General features: G+C 41.7%; 1 protein-coding gene across 4 annotated transcripts in view; it reads left to right on the top strand.

Moving 5' to 3' along the window:
- Window positions 1-19,659, top strand: part of JAKMIP3 (Janus kinase and microtubule interacting protein 3) — a 93,882-nt gene that overhangs the window by 43,136 nt on the left and 31,087 nt on the right. For 3 of the 4 annotated variants that reach the window (XM_025208814.1, XM_006027583.2, XM_025208813.1), the window contains exons 5-11: window positions 491-637; window positions 2,207-2,338; window positions 5,962-5,997; window positions 10,051-10,110; window positions 11,769-11,897; window positions 15,270-15,398; window positions 18,428-18,511. In XM_025208814.1, coding sequence (XP_025064599.1) covers window positions 491-637; window positions 2,207-2,338; window positions 5,962-5,997; window positions 10,051-10,110; window positions 11,769-11,897; window positions 15,270-15,398; window positions 18,428-18,511 — 717 coding nt within the window. The remainder of the gene's footprint in view (window positions 1-490; window positions 638-2,206; window positions 2,339-5,961; window positions 5,998-10,050; window positions 10,111-11,768; window positions 11,898-15,269; window positions 15,399-18,427; window positions 18,512-19,659) is intronic. The other variant, XM_025208815.1, reaches the window with a different exon arrangement.

Here is a 19,659-nt window from a genome sequence, read left to right as displayed (position 1 = left end):
AATACCACTAATCCAGACTTCGCTTCCCTCACTCTCAAGGGACCAAGCAGAGAGAAGAACTTTCCCCCAATAATGTCACAAAAGAGCAAACAAAGCACACTCAAGTCCAGAACCTGCTGACAGAAAGAAAGAGAACAAAGGAAATAACAATATCTAATATCTGCTCTTCATAAGATTGGAAAATGCTCACATATCCTGGTGATGAGGATCACATAAGAAATGGTTCAATAGAAAAAATAGTCAAAAGCATCTTCAGTTAAGAGGAATGTGGTGGAAATTCATCAAGGGACTGATAAAAAACCACACTGATATCAGTGGAACAGGCCAAAAATTACTTATGTGATAGGGTTTGCCTGTTCTGCTTTGCATTTTTCAATCAGGAGTGTTTTCTATTATTGTTGTAGTGAAATTGACTTCTGTTTAATCATTTATATTGGTATGTGAGATAAATAAAAATCACATAGTGATATATATATTTTTAATATTTCAGTTAAAACGTCTGAGAGAAGCAGAAAGTCAATATAAACCCCTCCTGGATAAAAATAAACGACTCAGTAGGAAGAATGAAGATCTGTCACATGCCTTACGCCGAATGGAAAATAAATTGAAATTTGTAACACAAGAGAACATCGAAATGGTAGGCTTCTCTATTGGCATTGTCAGCTATAGCTCAACACTTGCAGTTTGGATCAATTCAGACGTTTAACAAAAATATCACCAAAACTTGCAAGACAGTAAACATATATTTTCATTTACTCCTAGTATTTTCCGAGCTGTTATGTTACTCATTACTAAGTGCCTCATGACTTTTATCTGTTTACAGCAGAAGTTCCAATAACCGAAAAATTGGTCAAAAAGAGTTTTCCTTTCAGGCACATCCCAATTTAGAAAATGTTTTACTTCAGCTCATCTTTTTTTATAATACTAACATATAATAAAATGCTACAATAAGGAAATCAGGTATGTTTCCTATATTTTGATTAAGATGAATAGTGCTTGATAGGTAAAATAGGAACACAAATTCTCTCACTTATGGTTTCTGTTTCAGAATGGCTTAACAATGATTTGGAAATTTGCATCTGTGACTTCTTAGTTTTTTTTAATTGATAATTGTTGATTTTTGGTAATTGAATGCAGAAGGACCAAAAACACTCAGCTGCCCTATATAGTTCCAGTTTCATGCAGCTAGAATTAAATAGAAATGATCCATAAAGAAAGAATGTTAGCCTGAGTCTCCTGCCTCTCTCAATATTCCTGCTTCAATAATATAAAACCACATGCACAGCATTCTGCCTACTTCTGGTGGAGCCAAACTTATGGTCTTTTTCAAAATGTTAACATCTGGTCTTGGTGGGCTATGAAAGGGCATGTAATAGTTACCATATTTACCCAGATCTAAGATGAGGTTCCCCCCCCCCCGCCATCAGCATGGAGGAAAAAAGCCCCTTATCTTAGATTCATGTTAAAAAGCGGGGTAAGGGGGGTGGGGTGGGGTGGGGACATGTGGCTGTTATGATTCTGGCCCTGAGCCTAAGTCATGGGCAGTGTCAGATCCACAGCAGCCTCCTACTCCACCTCTCCACTTGCCCTCTGCAGCTTCTGCCCCCTCTTCTCCCCCACCCCGCCACTTCCTTACTGTCAGGGGAATGGGTGCAGGGAAAGGGCAGAGAGTGTGAGGAGCTGGGAAGGGGGAGGTGGTTCAAGTAGCAGGGGAGCAGGGAGACTACAGTGGGAAGAACTGGGAGGAGGCACAGGGCAGACGGCCTGACCCCCCTTCCCCAGCCACTGCTTTCCCTTCTGTAGCTGGGGTGGGGAGAGGGAATGAATTTAAGATAGCCCTCCAATAATTAGATTCTATACCTAGAAAATTATAATAAATTTATACATTTTCCAGTTAGAGAATCTAATTTTGGGAGGGTCATCTTAAATCCAGGGTTGTCATACATTTGAGTAAATATAATATGTGGGCTGCCAGGTGATTCTGAGCAAGATACCTCCCTAATACCCTAGCATCTAGCTTCCTCTAGTTTGAAGAGCAACTTTGCTTCTTTATCCATATTTATTGTTTAAGAAAAGAGAAAGCATCACTCACCATTAGTTTGTTGATTATCTTAGACAAATTACTCATTGGAAAAAAGGAAGAATTATATATACTCTATTTTGGCAAAGTTAATTGTCTGCTATTTCTGCGTGTATTTTTTTTTAGAGGCAAAGAGCTGGGACAATAAGGAGACCGAGCTCTTTAAATGACCTTGACCATAGTCAAGAAGAAAGAGAAGTTGAATTTCTGAGACTACAAATTCTTGAACAGCAAAATATTATAGATGAACTCTCTAAGGTAAGGAACTCTCTAAGGTACAGGCTTTCTTGAATCTGGTGGCCTAGGTCATCACAAAAGAAAATAAAACCTTGAGCAACCAGGCATTATTTGTGTCAAACACAATGATGATGATTTCTGTGGACTTCCCTTTATAGCAATCTGTAGTAACTGAACTGAAACTAAGAGGATTCTGAAAGGACTTTATTTGAAAACAAACCCTTCAACAGCTTTGTATTTGCAGAAGGGGGCTTCACTCAGATATTGTGAGCCTCTAGTAAGCACTTTAATGACCATACTCTACTCCCATTGAAGTCTGTGACAAAAATTCTTTCCGACTACAATGGGAGCAAGATCAAGTCTAAACTACACAAGGGACTGTTTTTCTGCGTTCCATTGTTTGTAATGCTGCTGAGAGCTTTTAACATTTGTTTTCTTTCTCATGATTTTCCTTTTTGTGATTAGCAAAGATGAGGCTTCAGATCACTGGTGTGTTGGGGAGAAAATGATACCTTGACTGATTTCTTAAGCAAAAATACCCAACGCCCATACCAGAATGACAATGGAATATATGCTATTAGGGTTGGAGCATTATAATGGCTCTAAAAGTCTGGGACATATACAAGAGGTAAAGATTTTCTTAGTGATAGTTTTAATTGTACCAACTGTGCAGAAAGTGCTATTCAGTGTCTAAAAACTTGTTTAACATCTCCCCCAAATATACAGTTGGTCCAGTAAAAGGTATCACCAAATTTAGTGCCTTTCTGGAATTTATATCACCTCTGTGAGCCAGTGCTGTTTAAAGCAGTGGAAATTTAGTGAACTTACACTCTGTTTTTTCAAATTCAGGGTGCATTTCTAATCACCATTAGCTTCAGTGAGACGTTGCCACTAGGTTGAGAAATGTTTGTTCCAGAGAAAGAACATCTTCCTGGCTCTCTCAGGGCGTTGTTACACATTGCAGTATAGGCTTCTCAAATGTTGATTCATGTTAGTGCTTGTTTGAGTTCAGAGCAGTCGCACATTCAAGCTAAAACCCTTCTCTGACTGTTCCTGACCTGCATGGCTATGACTTGCCACTAAAGGGCTAGTGAGCAGGGGCCTGACTAGGAGCTTCAGCTGTGAGCTTCCACAAGAGGGTGGTGAGCTAGGATAGGCTTCTATCCCTGATCTACGTTGGGGTGGGTTGGAGAGATGGGCTGGTGGAGTCAGGAGCATGAGACTGGAAGGGAGAGAGTTTAATGATGGGGACTGGGAAATGGGAGGTTGATAGGCAGGGGGTGGGAACAGCAGCTGGGGCCTGGGTGCTGAAATGAAGTCAGCCACTGAAGCCACTAAGCAAGGGTGAGGGAATTATTTGGGCTGAAGGGTCACTTAGGGTGTTTTGGTGAGCTGTTGCAGGCTGATTTATTATCACCCGCTCTCCCCCCATGCCAGGTCAGCACCCCCCCACACACACACCCCCTCAACAGTTTCCCAAAACTCCCTAAGTGGCCCCTACAGGAAGGTTGTGTTTGACTAGGCAGAATGGGATGGGGCCGCAGGTGGGTGGGGAGTGGTGTCCAGGAGTGGGACAGGAGCAGGGGTGGGGCTGGGGCAAGGGCCAGGATCAGGATCTCAGGGTGGTGACATCACAGGGCCTAGTCCTGTAGCAGAGCCATGACCTGCTTCTCACATGATGGATTATGACCAGCCCAACATGGGAGGGAGATGGAGTCATGTACACCTTTGTCCCAGCCCCCATTTCATCCGCCCCAGCACAGGCACATGCAGGTAGCCCCAGTACAGTTCAGCTGCAGAGTGGTGTGACCCAGGAGCATGGGGTAGCCTAATCTGGTCATGATCCATTGGGGCCACTCAGCACTTCTGGGCTATGCCACTTTGTAGCTGCACTGTACTGGAGCCGCCCATGTACTCCTGTGCTGGGGTGGGAGTAGCGGGAGCTAGGTCATGGGCATACATTCCACCCCACTCCTGGGTCAAACCAGCCATGATCCTTCATGCAGGGAGCAGATCACAGCTCTGCCCCAGGCCCCAGCCCTCTGCTCTCACTGCCCTGAGATCCCAATCCTGATCCCAGTTCTGGCCCCAAACCCACCTGCCTGGTTGTCCTGCTCCTGGATACCAGTCCCCACCCACCCAGAGCCCCATCCCATGCACCCAGAAAAGCACAACCTGCCCCTGGGGGTCCTAGGCCAGTCTCCATGGAGACCCCACCCGCTCCATCTGGTGCCCCCAGTGGTGGGTGCAGGACAGATGGGCTGGGGTGCTGGGCAGAGGGGCTTCAGCTGGCAGCAGCAGTGATACTGGCAGTGGCAACTGGAAGGATCCACCACCACCAGGGCTGCCAGGAATCAGAGTCTAGCTGCTGTGCCACCCCAGCCCTAATGTGCACCTGGGCATGGCAGGACCAGCTGCACATGCCAGGGTGTGGGCTCCTCCCCAAGCCTGGACTGGACAAGGCCAAGGGACTCGCCATGGGGCAGATAACGTTTCTTGGCAGGCTGGATCTGGTCCATGGACCATATTTTGCCCACCCCTGCATGAAAGCATAAAATAAAAAGAATATTAAAAAGAATATGAAAAGAAATAAAGAGTAAGTAAATTCAAGAAAGTATCATGTTTTAATTAATTAAGATTAGAATGGGATTGGGTTGCCCTAGCTCATGGGGATACTGCCCCTGTCCCCAGAGGAAAGCCCCAGCTCACAGGGGCCTTGATCTGGCCCACTACCTTGCTCTCTCCTGTACCCATGCTACCCCTCCCTTCTGTACAGGTCTGTGCCCTTGCAAGCTGCCTGATCAGGTCACACCCCCAGGGGTGGAAGGAGTTGGCTTGGTGCCAGTGCCAGCCTCTGGGCAGTAGAGTTCAGGGGGTGGAGAGTTTGTCCACACAGAACAAGAGACTGGGGGCAGGGGACACAGCATCCTGGGATACTGGAGGACTGAAACTTGGGTGCCTTATCTTGGGGGAATGGCCACACCTTTGTGGAATACATGCAGGGTAAAACAGATCAGAGATAAACCTGCCCTGGAGTGGCATAACTTTAAGATGCCGAAAGGGTGCTTAAAACTAGTTTACACATCTTCATGGTGGTTAAGAGCTCCCTGAGTCATTTAAAATTAATGTGAACAAGGTCCTCAGTATTCAAAACACTAAGACGTATTCTTGGCAGGGGATAGGGCACTGTCATGTTGTAAAAGAAGCACACCTCTCCACTTCTACATCTCTCCTCTTAGATCCACTTGGTTTTCATCATTTTGCACATGGAAAGTTGGAAGTGATGTCTTGGCCCTAGAAGATCCCTATTCTCATATCAAAATTTGCATTGAAGCCAATGAAAGTATGTCTAAGCATGGATTGCAGACTCAGACATTGAATGTATTAAAAATATTCTTTGAAATGCTGATTAAAGCTCTTAGACTAGCAGCCACACAGGATGTTAATCGCACCAAGAGAAACAGCCTGATTCTCTTGGATTATCACATCCTCTATAGATTCTTTACAAAGTAAATGAAATTATTTTGTTTTTTTAAATATGGAATGGGCTATGCGATGAACCCATAATGCTTGAATCAGATCAAGAAAACTAATACAATTTTATATCCTTGCAGTTAATGACAATATCTATTTTTTTTTATTAGACTCTTGAAACTGCTGGCTATGTGAAGAGTGTAATAGTAAGTAATGTATATTAGTAATTTTGCCATGCTCATTTCTGCTATTTTCTGCAGCAGGCCTTGGGAATCATGCAGAACACATACGCCCTTTAATGTTTTCTTGTAATCATGATATGTTTCAAAGTAATATTTGTTAATGACTTTCATATTCATAGGTTATCTCAAGGTTCCTGTCACTACCAGCCCTGGGGAAAGCTCTAATGATAGTAGTCCCTTCAGTGGAAAGGGGGTTGGTTTATTGGAAAGGTGTTTTACCTTCTGCTCTACCTTGCACACAAAACAGTGCATCTTGAGAAGTCAAAATGGTTAGACTGCCTTCACAATTTCTAGTAAATTTACTTGGCAGCATTAGCAGTGGAACTGTTTTGGTTTGTAACAGTTTGGAGCCATCTTCTCAGCTGAAAGCAGAGAGACAGTTTCTGCCAATTTCGAATCTTGCTTTTTTCAGTGCAAGTGAAAACAGTCATATCCATTAATACTGGTGTGTTTAGAACCAGTGCCAGGGAACCTATCACTGCAGGCTCCCTTTGGCTTGTATAAAATACAGGTAATGTCTGCTAACTTTATCGATAATTTTTTTCACTGTTGTCAGTACAGAAGTTAAGAAAAAGTGAGTTATTCTGTCATCCAAAAAACTATTAGTATTCTGACTGCTCAATCTTCATCACAGATGATGATGTAAATGTCAGTAAGAATATATTATCTTTGTTTAGAATCATTTTAGGAAATTAATCAGCTAGAGAATAATTGGGGGGGGTTGTTTAATGTATATCACTTTAAAAATGTATATTGTTTTATGAGTATTGGGTCTTTTCTTTGTTAAAAACCCAGAATAATGTTTTTCCAAAAATCTGAAATATTAAGTGCCAGTACTATTAAATGTTTTATAATATTATAACTGCAAAAGCTCAAGCCTCATTTTCAAAAGGTATTAGCACTCACTAGTTTAATATCCCCTAAAGTCTAGAAGAGAAATGGCCTAGTAGAGAGAAAAGAGAATCTAGAATTTTGAAAAGGGCGTGCAAATGGTGTGGTGCATTATCACATCTAAAACAACATATCTTTTTCTCCAGTTAAAAGTAAACTAGAAGCTTTACTAATATGCTAAGGGCTATATTATTCAGTTTAAGGTCAAAGCAAAAACAAATCTAACTTCAATGGAATGAGGTAAAAATAATCTGCCAGGCCTTGAAATAGGAGCTTCTTTAGAAGATCAGCTAACAGCCAGCAGAATTGAGGAACAAAGGATAGCTTGATTGGTGGAACAGCAAGACCAGTAAAAAGAAGAGAGGATCATTAACACCCATGGAATGGAGAGTTTAGAAGGGGTCAGGTAGATTATAATGAGCCTTGAAGTCATCAGACTCCCTCCGCACTGCCCGATTAGAAATGCTGCTGCCACTGCCAGACAATTAGTTTTAAACGTTGGGGCTAGAGACAGAAGTTACACATAAACTGGTTTAAATGAGCAGAAGCTGGTTTAAACCTCTAAAAGAACATAAAGTGAGTGTACATAAACCAGTTTCAAAATGGCCAAAACTGGTTTAAAATAAACCTTGTTGAATGTAGTACCAGACTTAACTGATTTAGGTCAAACCAGTGTATGGAATTTCTGTCCCAGACCCCTTCCTGGTTTAAGTTAAATCAGAGTCCCCCAGCATCCCAGCATACTTCTCAGCCCTGGGCTGTGCTAGGCTGGGCTGTCTGCTCCAGAAAGCAGGGCTGGCTGGCCCCTCTCCTCCCTAGCCAGAGCTCTGGCTGGCTGAGAAGGAGAGGGTGAGCAAGCCTGCAGGCACGGCAGTGTGTGCCTGGCTGCCCCCTGCCCCCCCCCCCGCCACCACTCGCTGCTCAAGCAAGAATCCCTCCCCCCTCCCCTCCCCCACAGCACAGACCCCAGTGACACAGACCCCAGCCAGCATCTGGTCACGGTCACACCACCCCCATGCTAGTTATTGTCTGTGTGTGGGGGCTAATGCCTAGGTGTCTATGTCTGTGCGTCTCCAAATTAACTGGAACAAAGTGGACACAAACAGTGTGCACTTTGGGCTTTTTGGAGCTAATCAACTGTCAGCTAGTCAGCTGGTAATGTCCCTCTGTTCTTCCTTTTAAAATGCTTTGCAAATGCTGTTTAAGAAAAGCTTGAACTAATAAGAGAGAGGCTTTGTTTTCTTGATGAGCTTTGTGTTCTGATAAGCTCCCTGCTTTGCCTCAGAGTGCTAGCCGGGGGCCAGAGGCTTGGGTCTGGCAACACTCCCCACCCCTTGAGCAGCAATTGGTGGCGGGGGGGAGCCTGGTGAGGACTGCTTCCCCCTCCCCATCAGTCACATCCCAGATGGGGACTGTGCAGGCCAGGGTTGGGGTTTAAACCCCTTCTTAATCATCAGGGATCCTGGTTTTCCATTTCCCATGGAATAATAGAGTAAACTTCAGGTTTGCGATGAGCCCTCTGCAGGCTGCCAGAGTTTCATGGCTGCTGCCCAGCCGGCTAGTGTCTGGGCCTTGGGGCCCTGGGCCACAACGCACAGCTGCAGGGCTCTGGCGGGAGTGGAATGGGGCTGCAGGCAGCTTGTCCGGGGATGGGGGGGCAGGGATAGCTCCCCACTGTCACATGCACTCCTGAGGGGCAGGAGGGACCCACACTCCCCAGATCTGTGCATGGGGCAGGCTGCCCACTGTGGGTTTGGAGTGTGGGGAGGTGCTCCCTGCTGCTGCATGCATTCCCAGCGGGTAGGGGGGGCCTGTGCCCCCCAGATCTGTGCATGGGGTGGGGGCTGTGCGCTGCCCACTTCAGGTTTATGCTTCCTGCCCTGCTGCCCTTCCCCATGGCCTCTGTAGCCCAGTATGTGCAACCTGGTGCTGCAGGGAACAATGGAGCCATGCAGGAAGCTGCCTGCCGCTGCGAGCTCCAAGCTGCCTGCATCCCCTGCTCACATCTCTACACCACCACCCGTGCTGCAGCCACGTGCATGCAGGGGACACATCACCAGGGCAGAGTGGAATTTGCAGCAGCAGGCAGCTCCCTGCGCAACTCCACTGTTCTTTGCAGCACCGGGTTGCACACACCAGGCTGTGGAGGCCCTGGAGAAGGGCAGCAGAGTGGGAGCCCGCAGCAGGCAGCATGCAGCCCCTGCCCTGCGCACATATGTGGACTAGAGTAACCTGCAAAGATTGAATCAGTTCAGGCTCGGGCTTTTTGAATGCCTGTCCCTAGCCTGGGTGGACCAGGAATCAAACGGGTGCAAGTGCACCAATGCACCCCTGACCTGGGATCTGCCCCGGCTGAAACCATGTAACTGCAGCACTTGTGGATGTCTGGCCCTGAACGTTTCATACTAGAGATCACAACCTAGAGCCTATGGAGCCATCTGACCCAAACTGTGGGCATGGGGCTTCAGCAGTAGGCACTTTCCCATTCTGCTGTGGGGAAAAGCAGCAGTGGCAGCTGGGTACTAGTATTCAGCCACCCACCCACCCTGCCACCTGCCTCTGACCCAAACTGGGTCATGCTGGCCTATGGCCTTAAAAGGTTGCTGATTGCTGTTCTGTAGTAACAGGCTGATTCAACTTGTTCATGGCTCCAAATGCAAGTACAGAAGCTGCACGCACTTCCAAGCAAGAATTAGCTCTCACTTCTCAGTACCAGGAAGATATTCCATCTCTCAGAAAAAAGCTGTAACAAGGATCTAAATGAATGTTCTGTTGACAAATCAGCTGTGCAATTAGCCCCAGGATGTCAGTGTGAAGTATTGATTAGTCTGTCCTTAGCTGTCAGGATTCTCATATAATCAGGCAGTTGATACGTTCATATTGCACACTTGTTAGATTTCAAAGAGCCATTGGCACGTGACTGATGCTTATTTCTGTCTTTTCTTGCAGACTTTTACTGATATAAACGTTTATATTTTTGTTAATTTAAAGAATACATACGCTTATTCAGGGGTGTAGGTTGTAGCCGTGTTGGTCTAAGGACATAGGCAGACAAGGTTATGCAGTGCATGTAAGTGCTAACAGTGAAAATAGCTAACAAATAAACTAAATATATATTTTTTCCAGGAACGTGATAAGCTTTTAAGGTACAGGAAACAAAGGAAAAAAATGACAAAAATTCCTAAGGTAAGAGCAAAATGATTTAAAATGCTGATGCACATAACGTCTTTTGTGGTGAAGTTAGAGGGAGATAGTGTTCAGTATTATTGAAGGTGAGGATGAAATCCTGGCCCCACTGACTTCTGTTGACTTCAGTGGAAACACAGTAAGGAACCTAATATTGGGCATGTAAAAGCTGACACCTCATTAGAAGTGACTTTTGAAAATTGAAACTTAAGTCTGAGTTTATGTCAAGCAGTTCAAGAACAATCCTATATAGAGTTTTATGATTATTAAAAGAATAGTAAGACCTATTTTGTAGGTGGGGCACAGAAGAATGCCATAGCATTTTTCCCGTAATATTCATTAGTGATATTTAATCCACATACATTAGGAGGTAACTGTTTACATCTCGTATTATTAATACTTGACTATTTACATTTTAATATGCAAAGCTTAATTACTCTATGTAGTTTGAGTATCCCTCAGGAGTAACAAGATAGTCTGTGTAAAGAGTAGGCAGATTTTATGAATAAGAAAAAACTGAATTTAACTCATTTCTACAATAGTGTCTAAAACATGTGTAAGTAAATGTGTGTAAATAATTCATTATGGAATCTATCAGTGTGCATAAAATCGTTAGTTATAAACAGCAGCAGCATTTTAATTAATGCTCAGTGAGATGGAAGAAGGAAATGTTACATAGTCTGCACGATAGATAATTAATGGACTTGTGCAATGAGAGGATAAGGTGAAACATCAAGGAGCTGCCCTATGTTTTAAATGACGAAACAGGTCCTTGGTATGGTTACAGACGGTATAAGTCAGAGCAAACTATTCCCCCTGAGGCTTATGTAAAATCCAGTCCCTTACTACTGTAGCATACTAACCAATTCCCAGATTAATTCTTTGTGGCTATGCATGTTTAAATGGTCTAAATCTACGCTGGAAATGGTTTTAGCATATGAGAGATATTGAAATAATTTCCAATTGCAAAATGTAAAAATCTAAAAAACTTCAGTGAACCACAGATCAATATCATTTTGAAATGCTGATCCTTTTGAAATATTTTGTTTTAGTTTTTACTATTTTTAGTCGTTTATTTTTTCACTATAATTAACTTCAATTTTTAAAGGCAAAGTCATTGCAAACTGGAAATCTAGATTTTTTTTCATTTAAAAATGCTGAAAAGAAACTTTTAAAAAAATGTTACTTAATATTTTTCTCACAAAATGTTCAAGTAAAATGTTCTTCAAAATTAACCTTTTCTTACAAAAAGGTTCAGTTTAATAAGTCAATATTTTGACAGAAATACGTCATATCAGCTTTAATATGAAAACATACAGATGAATAAGGTTACTGGTGATCAGGCTGGGAAAAGTCTTTTAAAGGTAGTTTGCATATTTCTAGGGAATCTGCAATTGCACCTCTGGACTGAAGTGTAGACATAGCCTAAGGTAGCTGATTAAAACAAAGAGGAATGCAACTCTCTGAAAAGTATATCACTGTTTTGGTGAAGTGTGTGAAGTCCAAAATTAATCTTTTGGTGTATAAGCTAATACTGTTTTAAATCCGTTAGAGAAACCATGAGTGCATTTTTCAGACATTTTGAGAGGCCCAGCTTTGCTGTGTTTTTATATACATTTGTATTGTTTAGCTGTACTTACACATTGTCATTTGGTCAGAAGCCGGTGGTGGAGACATTTTTTGGCTATGATGAAGAAGCTTCCCTTGAGTCTGATGGTTCTTCTATCTCATATCAGACTGACAGAACAGATCAAACTCCTTGCACTCCTGATGATGACTTGGAAGAGGTATTTTCTCCCCATTCATCAAGTAGATGTGATCAAACTTCAATTTATGCTGCACTAATTTTATGCTTTTAATCGGAATTCCTAATCATGCTACTAAGCCATTTTACCACTCCTAATTGATATATCCGATGACAGAGACACTGATGTAGCCAAATGATTGTGAGCTTAATCCCGTCTTTGGAGGATAATACTTCTGTTGGTCTATCACACATGGCAAAGCCAGACACATCTAAATCTTATACCTCAGACCTTGGAATTTGATTATCTTTTAGAGCTAGGAAAGCTGCAAAGGCTATGCACATTTTAATTGTAATTTTAGCTGGGATTTTTCCTCTGGGTCTAACAGAAAAAGTCTACGTTCTCTAAATTGAATTTTCCAATCCTTAGCATTAAGAAATCAGCCAGGGCAATAGAAAGACTATAAGCACTTTTATTCCTTCTCTGACAGCCCAAGGCTGAATCGATTCAATCTTTGCAGGTTAGTCTACACTGCATAGATTCAACTGAGAAGCAAGTGGACAGACATTACAGAAATGCAGCCACATGCCTGCAGTAGCTCAGGCTAGAAGCTGGGGGCACTAGAACAAGCTTTCCCTTCCCTTTGGCAGTGGCCAGAAGCCTGGAGGGAAGCTGGGAGAGAAGCCTTCCAGGCTTTTCCCATTTCCTGAATGAGCTGCGGGTGTTGGCATGGCCAGGCCCCGGCAGATCCACTGAGCATGATTGGGAAGGGGGGCCCACCCTGGCCTACAGGGACTCCTCCCTCCCCTCTGCCTCAGCGTGCTGACCCGTGGCTGGTGGCTGGTGCCTGGCCATGCCCCATCCCCTCCACTCAAACAGGGGGCGGTGAAAAGCCTGGCAGGGGCTGCTGCACCCCTGGCAGACCCTGACTGAAGTATCAGGCAGGGGGACATTTAAAGACCCCTCTGCCTCATTCTGTCTGCCTGGCCTCAGGGTTTAGCTACCCCCTTTCTGCCACTTCAATGGTGGGTGGGGGAAAAGCCTGGCATGGGCTGCTCCACCCCCAACAGGCAGACCCCGCTGCACTCTGGAGCTAGGTTTCCCACCCCCACCCCTTTCTCAGTGCTCCAGCTGGTGAGCAGAGGAGTGGAGGCCGACCCTACTCTCTGGGCCTGACAGCACAGGACAGGCCAGGGCTGCAAAGCATGCTGGGATTTTGGGGGACTGTGAGTTAACTTGAACCAGGAAGGGGTCTGTGATAGAAGTTACATAAACTGGTGTGAACTAAATCAGTTAAGTCTGATGCTACATTCAACCAGGTTTACCTTAAACCAGTTCTGGTCATTTTGAAAGTGGTTATGTGCACTGAACTTCTGCTCTGTTACCAGTTTAAACCAGTTTCTGATCACTGAAACTAGTTTATGTGTAACTTCTGTCTCTAACCCAAGAGATAATGCAGAAACAGCAGCAGGCTGACACCACTGGTTGAATACCAGCAGTATTGTGAAGTTCATTTCCAAGTAACATTGTCCAAAAAAGTCAGTGTTTTTTTTTCAGAATCTCATATCGGATCCATCTACAATTACCTATTTCTAGGCTTCAGCAAGAACCTTGATAAAAAAGCATCTCATCAGTGAACCATCTTTTTAGCAGCATATGATAACTACATTCTGTAAATGATCACTTTGTTGTTGGTAGCAGTGACGATTTAGGAAATGTCTAAGAGGCCAGGATTTTCAATGTTATCATTTACTGGACCAACTGTATAGTTGGGAGAGCTGTTGGAAAAGGTTTTAGGCATCAAGTACCCTTCTACAGGTCTCAGGAAGGGCCTGAGGAACGGCGCTTGATGCCCAAAAGATATTACAGAAAATCCTTGCCACTTATAGAAGATTAACTTATTTATGGGTGAGTGGAAACATTCACTTTTTTTGCCGCTGAACCAAAATATCAGAAAAAGGGCCAATATGAATCAAGTAAAAATGTTTCTGTTTTTCTCATTGAAATGAAAAAATGAAACATTTCATTTCATTTTGAATTAAATATTTTATTTGACCTAAAACAAAACATTTGTTTTGGCAGCACATATAAGAAAAGTAACAGAAACGAAAGCTTATATTTAAGCTGATGGTAATACTGGTGCCACTGTCCCTTTTTTATCAAGTAACCTACTGGTTAGAGCATACACACTATGTATGACAGGTTCAACTCCTGTCTCTGCCTTGCAGGGATTTGAAGTTACATCTCCCTCCTCTCAGGAGAGTGCCTGAACAACTGTGCAGTAAGATATTCTGGGATGGAGTGGTCTTATTCTCACCTCCTGATGCTATTCCACTCTGAAAAAATAATTAAAATTCACCAGAGCAGAGACTGGAATCCAGGAGTCCCTCCCCCCTCCCAGGTCAGTGGCCAAACCACTTGGCTGATGAGCCATGTTCACGCTGTTCTTCAGTGGGTATTGACGGTTCCATGCTAAATGGAACAGATACCCTAGAAGGGATTGAAAGTATCCTACCCAAGAATGCACTACAGTCTGGTTGTTAGGACATTCTTTTGAGATGTGGGTGATGTGGCATAAAAATCCCTCGGGCAGTTGATGGAACCAGATTTCGGTTTCTTATGTCTTGGGTGAGTGCTCTAACCATGGAGCTATTGGGTAAAAAGCCATCACCCCCACAACTGTAAATCTAGCCCCCAAACTTTTTATTGAGTCAGATGTGCTTAGGGACTACACGAATAGTCCTGAGAGGACTGAAACGGCATTTTCAGGAAATAAATTATTTGCCTGAAAAAAAAAATCTCCACACTGTTCTATTCTTGATATTGATGACCCAATCTAATGTATAACAGTATGAAAGAAGGGTTTTTTTAAAAGCAATTAAGTACTGTGACTCCCCACCTCTCCTTGACTTCTGTGGAAGCTATAGGTGTATAGTAGCTCTGAAAATCAGCCACTGCTCACTCCTTTGGTCTTTTTCTCAGGTTGAAAACCTAGTGCACTGTAAAAAAGATCACATGTTCATTCAAAAATGCTACTGACACAGCCCCAGTGGTGACTGTGTAATGCAATGATTGAGGGATGATCCAGCAGTCAGAGTATTTCATAGATGACATACTCTGCATTTTTCCAAAAATTGGTGAACTTTTCCTCATAATAGTTTTGATCAGCAATTCTGGCAAGTAGTGCACACTTGGTAAGGAAAGACTTTTATCCTGTTTTCACTGAAGTGTTTTTAAGCAATATTTTACTAGGAAAGCAGACTTTTATGACCACAGCTTGCCACCTTGCATTTTAAAAGTGCTGTCTATTACAGACCACCATCTTCCTTTTTCAGAGGAGACACATTTAGACTTTCTATACTTTTCATTTTGGAAAAGTCAAATTATAAACCTGTGTGTTATCTATCCTTCCAGGGTATGGCCAAAGAAGAAACAGAACTGAGATTTCGGCAGTTGACAATGGAATATCAAGCTTTGCAACGGGCATATGCTCTGTTGCAAGAACAGGTCGGAGGAACATTGGATGCAGAACGAGAAGTTAAGGTCTAAATGGCTTATATTACATGAAAATAAAGGATTGTAATTGTAATTTTTCAAATTTAAATGCTCTATTGTTTTCATAACAGGCCAGTAGCTGCTACAAATCAGTGTATCTCCACTGATGCCCTAGAAGATTAAGTCCAGTTTAAACCAGTAGAAATATTACAGGCTGGCATTATTTTGATAGTCCTGTATTTAGAATATACTTTTAGATTTGTAAAGTGTCTTTTACCTGGATAGGTTCTGAAATGCTTTACAGTTCTAATGAAGCAATTCAATTACCTTACCTATACCTTAGAGTCATGTCACCCATCATTTAAATGCAGCTATCCTTAGGTCCAGACACAGCAATACTATAAAGCAGTTTAGGATAAGAGGTAAAGATAATGTTCCAAATACAATCAAAGCTAGAAATCACATTGATAGAATTAAAGACAGTACTGGAATTTGGGCCAGATTGCAGGATAGATTACATATTTAATTGTATGTGAGCAGTAGTTAAAAAAGAGAAGACTTTGCAACATTTTAAAGATTTTTTTTCCCTCAGCCCTCCCCCTTTAATCCCTCTTTATAATGTTGTTGGCTGTGAATTCCTAATGCATCTGCATTGCAATCTTAACTGCTGGGTTGTAATTTATGGTCTCTAAAAGCAGCTGGATTTCCATTCTCTTATATTAAAGTGCTGGATTGCTGAAGAAACCACAGTTATTGAATTTTAATTTTTTTTTTTAAACTCTGATCAGCTTAAAAGAATGTCAAGTGGAATATTTTATGGGAAATCCTTAAAATTAAGCTTTCTTTCTGTAAAACTCTGTTACCAATAGCCTTAATATGTAATACCCAGAATTTAAATGCCTGAGATTACATGATTTTGCATAACATTTCTGAAAGGCTTATAGTTTGTAAAGAAATTTATTTTCTTAATTGAATTTCAGAATATACTGTTCTGTTGTGCCTGTCTTCCTTGAATATCTCCTTATGAGAACAGTTTCCACTATCAATTGTATTATATAATGAAACACTTGCTTTTTACAATACAATTTTTTTATACATCATAAAATACTGAGAAAGCAACTTATTTGGACAAAGAACAAAATAATGCATGCTAATAAACTAAAGACTAAATTCCGCCCTAGCATCCACATAATGCAAACCCATTGAAGCTCGCTGATGGGGGTACAACTATGCCTAAAATGTAATATTTAAAAGATCAATACATTTCATTTTCCATTCAAGGAATTTTCATCCCATTTTAGGGAAATTTGGCAATGTCAACAACAGTTTTTTGAAAGATATAACAAGGTTCATATACATATTCCTTACAGCAGTGGAGAACAGGAGTTACTTGCCAAGTGATAAACAAGCCCTTGAACTAAATTAAAAACATATGGATTGCTCTAAATTGGCTTCCAACTGAATCAGTATTGTCACTTTAAGGATCAGGCCATGTAACTAATCTTTGATTTTGGTTTTTGTTTCTACCCTGTACTGAGAAAGTTAAACCAATGATTTAATAACTCCATAGCAGCCTCTACTGATGGATTTCTCTAATGTTCATGGAAATAAAAATTATCCCTTATTTCCTTGTTAATTACATTTAGAGATTGACATCATCAGAGTCTGTTTGAACACTGAATCAGTTCTAGAAATAACCTTGTAAGATTTGCCAGCTATCCACTTTGACATGGTAGAAGTTGTGAATGTTAAGAAAATGGTGATGAAACAAGAAATATCACCATCCAAAACCACAATGAGGGAACAACTCATCGTTACTCAAATAAAGAAGTAAAATTCATATGGGTAGTGCAAACAAATAAGATAATTTGGACTGAAAACAACATGATATTATGACAAACTGTCTCTGTGAGTGAGTGGAGAAACCTTTCTGACAGTGGAATTGGGGAAACAAAATGTGTAAAAATAGTTTATGCTCCTTCCTGCTGTTGCTGCTTTCGACACCACACTCAAAGGTTAATCATAGTCCCTTGTGCTCCTTAGAATGACCTACTGTTTCAAAAGACAATTTAATAAAACTCGGGCTAAACGAGAACTCTTTTTACAAAAGTGCTCTTAATGGGAAGTATGTTAAAAACAGAGACTATCTTACCAGCAAAGCCACTTCCAGTCAAGCAGTAGAGTCTCAGTTTGTCCTTGGGCAGTTTTCCTTTGGCTTTGAGAGGAAGTAGGCAGGACACATGGGGAAAAATTCCTTCTAGAGTTCTACCCTGAGCAAACTGGTAACTATTTTAAAATATAACTGAAAATACTTTTAAACTGCTATTTATTCTGTTCAGGACTCCCTGTTTCTCTTGAGAAATTTGATGGCATCATTAACACATTTGAATTTGTGGCTTTCTTTTTAAATGTATTATGGCATCAATTGAGCAGGAAACATTGAACCCTAAACTCCCAGACCTTGGCGTTAAAGCCAGAAGATGTGGCACTCTCCAATTAGCATCCATTAGCCTTTGTACTGGAAAACTATATGTAGTGTGATGAAAAAAGGCCAAATGGCTCCAAAATTAGGGCACAATTGTAGAAGCTATTTTTGAAATTTTGTGTCATCGTGCATATTGAACTCTTTTAAAGCAATTTGATACAAGTGCACCCCTCAACCTACTGATATTTATTTCCTCCCATTTTTTCTGGGGAGGCGACTTTCCACGTTCCTCCATTCGTTTTTTCCCCCAAACATCCTGTCTTGATAAAAGTAGGTAAGGGCACAATTCTCTGATCTCTGAGCAAGGGATGTATCAAATAGTCACGTGCATGAAGCAGTTAATTTTTTGCCAAGTGACTAATTAACTGGATGATGTTCTTTCCAATCTTACAGTTAAATCTTAAAATTATTCCATCCTACAATTTTACCTTTTAAAATTACTAATGAGTAATCCTAAATGTTTAGCTACAAATTCGTTCCCTTAAAGTTCATAATATTGATTTAAGTACATGATGTTTCAATATTTGCTGTATCTCCATTAGTATTTTGACTTTTAGAGAAAGTTTGATATATCTTTTCTCACATCCTACAGACGCGTGAGCAGCTCCAAGCAGAAATACATAGATCCCAGACTCAAATAGAAGACCTAGAGAAGGCACTTGCTGAGCAGGGACAGGTAACGTATTGTGAGAACTAGCTGTGCTACAAATTTTCAGCCAAAGAAAAATACAGTAGTGGGTTTTGTTAGACCCCAACTCCATGCAGCGCCCAACGATTAGGGAGACAATGATCCAATCGCTCATGGATCCTGCTACTCATTAGCCAGAGCAAGCAGGGAGCAAACACCAGCACACATTGCTCACAACAGCTTTATTCAGAATGGAGACAGCTTCAGGCGAGCTCCCTCACAAACACACAGCCCGTGAAACCAGGGGAACAGCCATCAATATTAGCTCTTTTCACATGTTATACACCTTGGTTCATACTCATTAACATTCACTCCACCTTCATCCCTCCTTTTGTTCCACCCATATCTCCTCCTATCTCAAGCTCCACCTCTGTTTACTGTTTACTTCATTAGCATGGGATTGCCTATGCATTTCACTCATTTACATGCCTCTGCTAAGAGCACGTGCTCAAGACTTTGACCCCGGCTTCCTCCGGTCACTTGCTAGGTCTTTCTGATTTCTTGCTGACTCCATCTTCATCTCCAAGGTCTTGCTTCTACTTTATCTCCTGATGATAGCTGGTGGGCTGCATCTTGTTCTTCTTACACCATATATTCTACACACTATCCCATTGTAAGGAAACTGCTTGCCCAAGCATTTACAATGTTACTTTTAATATAACATCCTGCCTTGTGACCAGCAGCTTTTGCTGAGACACAGATAAAAGCCTTTATTCTGCTGCAAATCCAGTGCTCCCCAAGATCTAAATACAGTCACCCTAACAGGTTTAATATTTTTTTATATAAAAACTATTGTCAAATCACATTTTATAACCATGTAAAACCACTTCTCTGACCTCAATTTTGAAAACATTTTCGCATAATATGTTTGACATATTTGCTATGCCAAAATAGATATCTGCATAGAGTTAAAAAGAATGAACCATAAACCTCAAAAACATCTCTCTTCAAATCAATAAAATACGTCCTTGTCTCTAAGATCTTTTTTATAGTTGCAGTGATTGTTGTTTTGTTAAGTGAAGAGATAAAGCAGATGTTAGATTGTAGAAGTAGTTGTTAGACATTTTAATATGAGAAGTGCACTCATGGTACTGGCTGTATATATTAGCTGGGAAAGAGATGGCAATCAATGTGTG

This window comes from Alligator sinensis, unplaced genomic scaffold (assembly GCF_000455745.1).
Source record: "Alligator sinensis unplaced genomic scaffold, ASM45574v1 scaffold195_2, whole genome shotgun sequence".
Taxonomy (NCBI): Eukaryota; Metazoa; Chordata; order Crocodylia; family Alligatoridae; genus Alligator; species Alligator sinensis.
The sequence above is the reverse complement of the archived record's forward strand: the minus strand, read 5'-3'. Positions and strand labels throughout refer to the sequence as shown.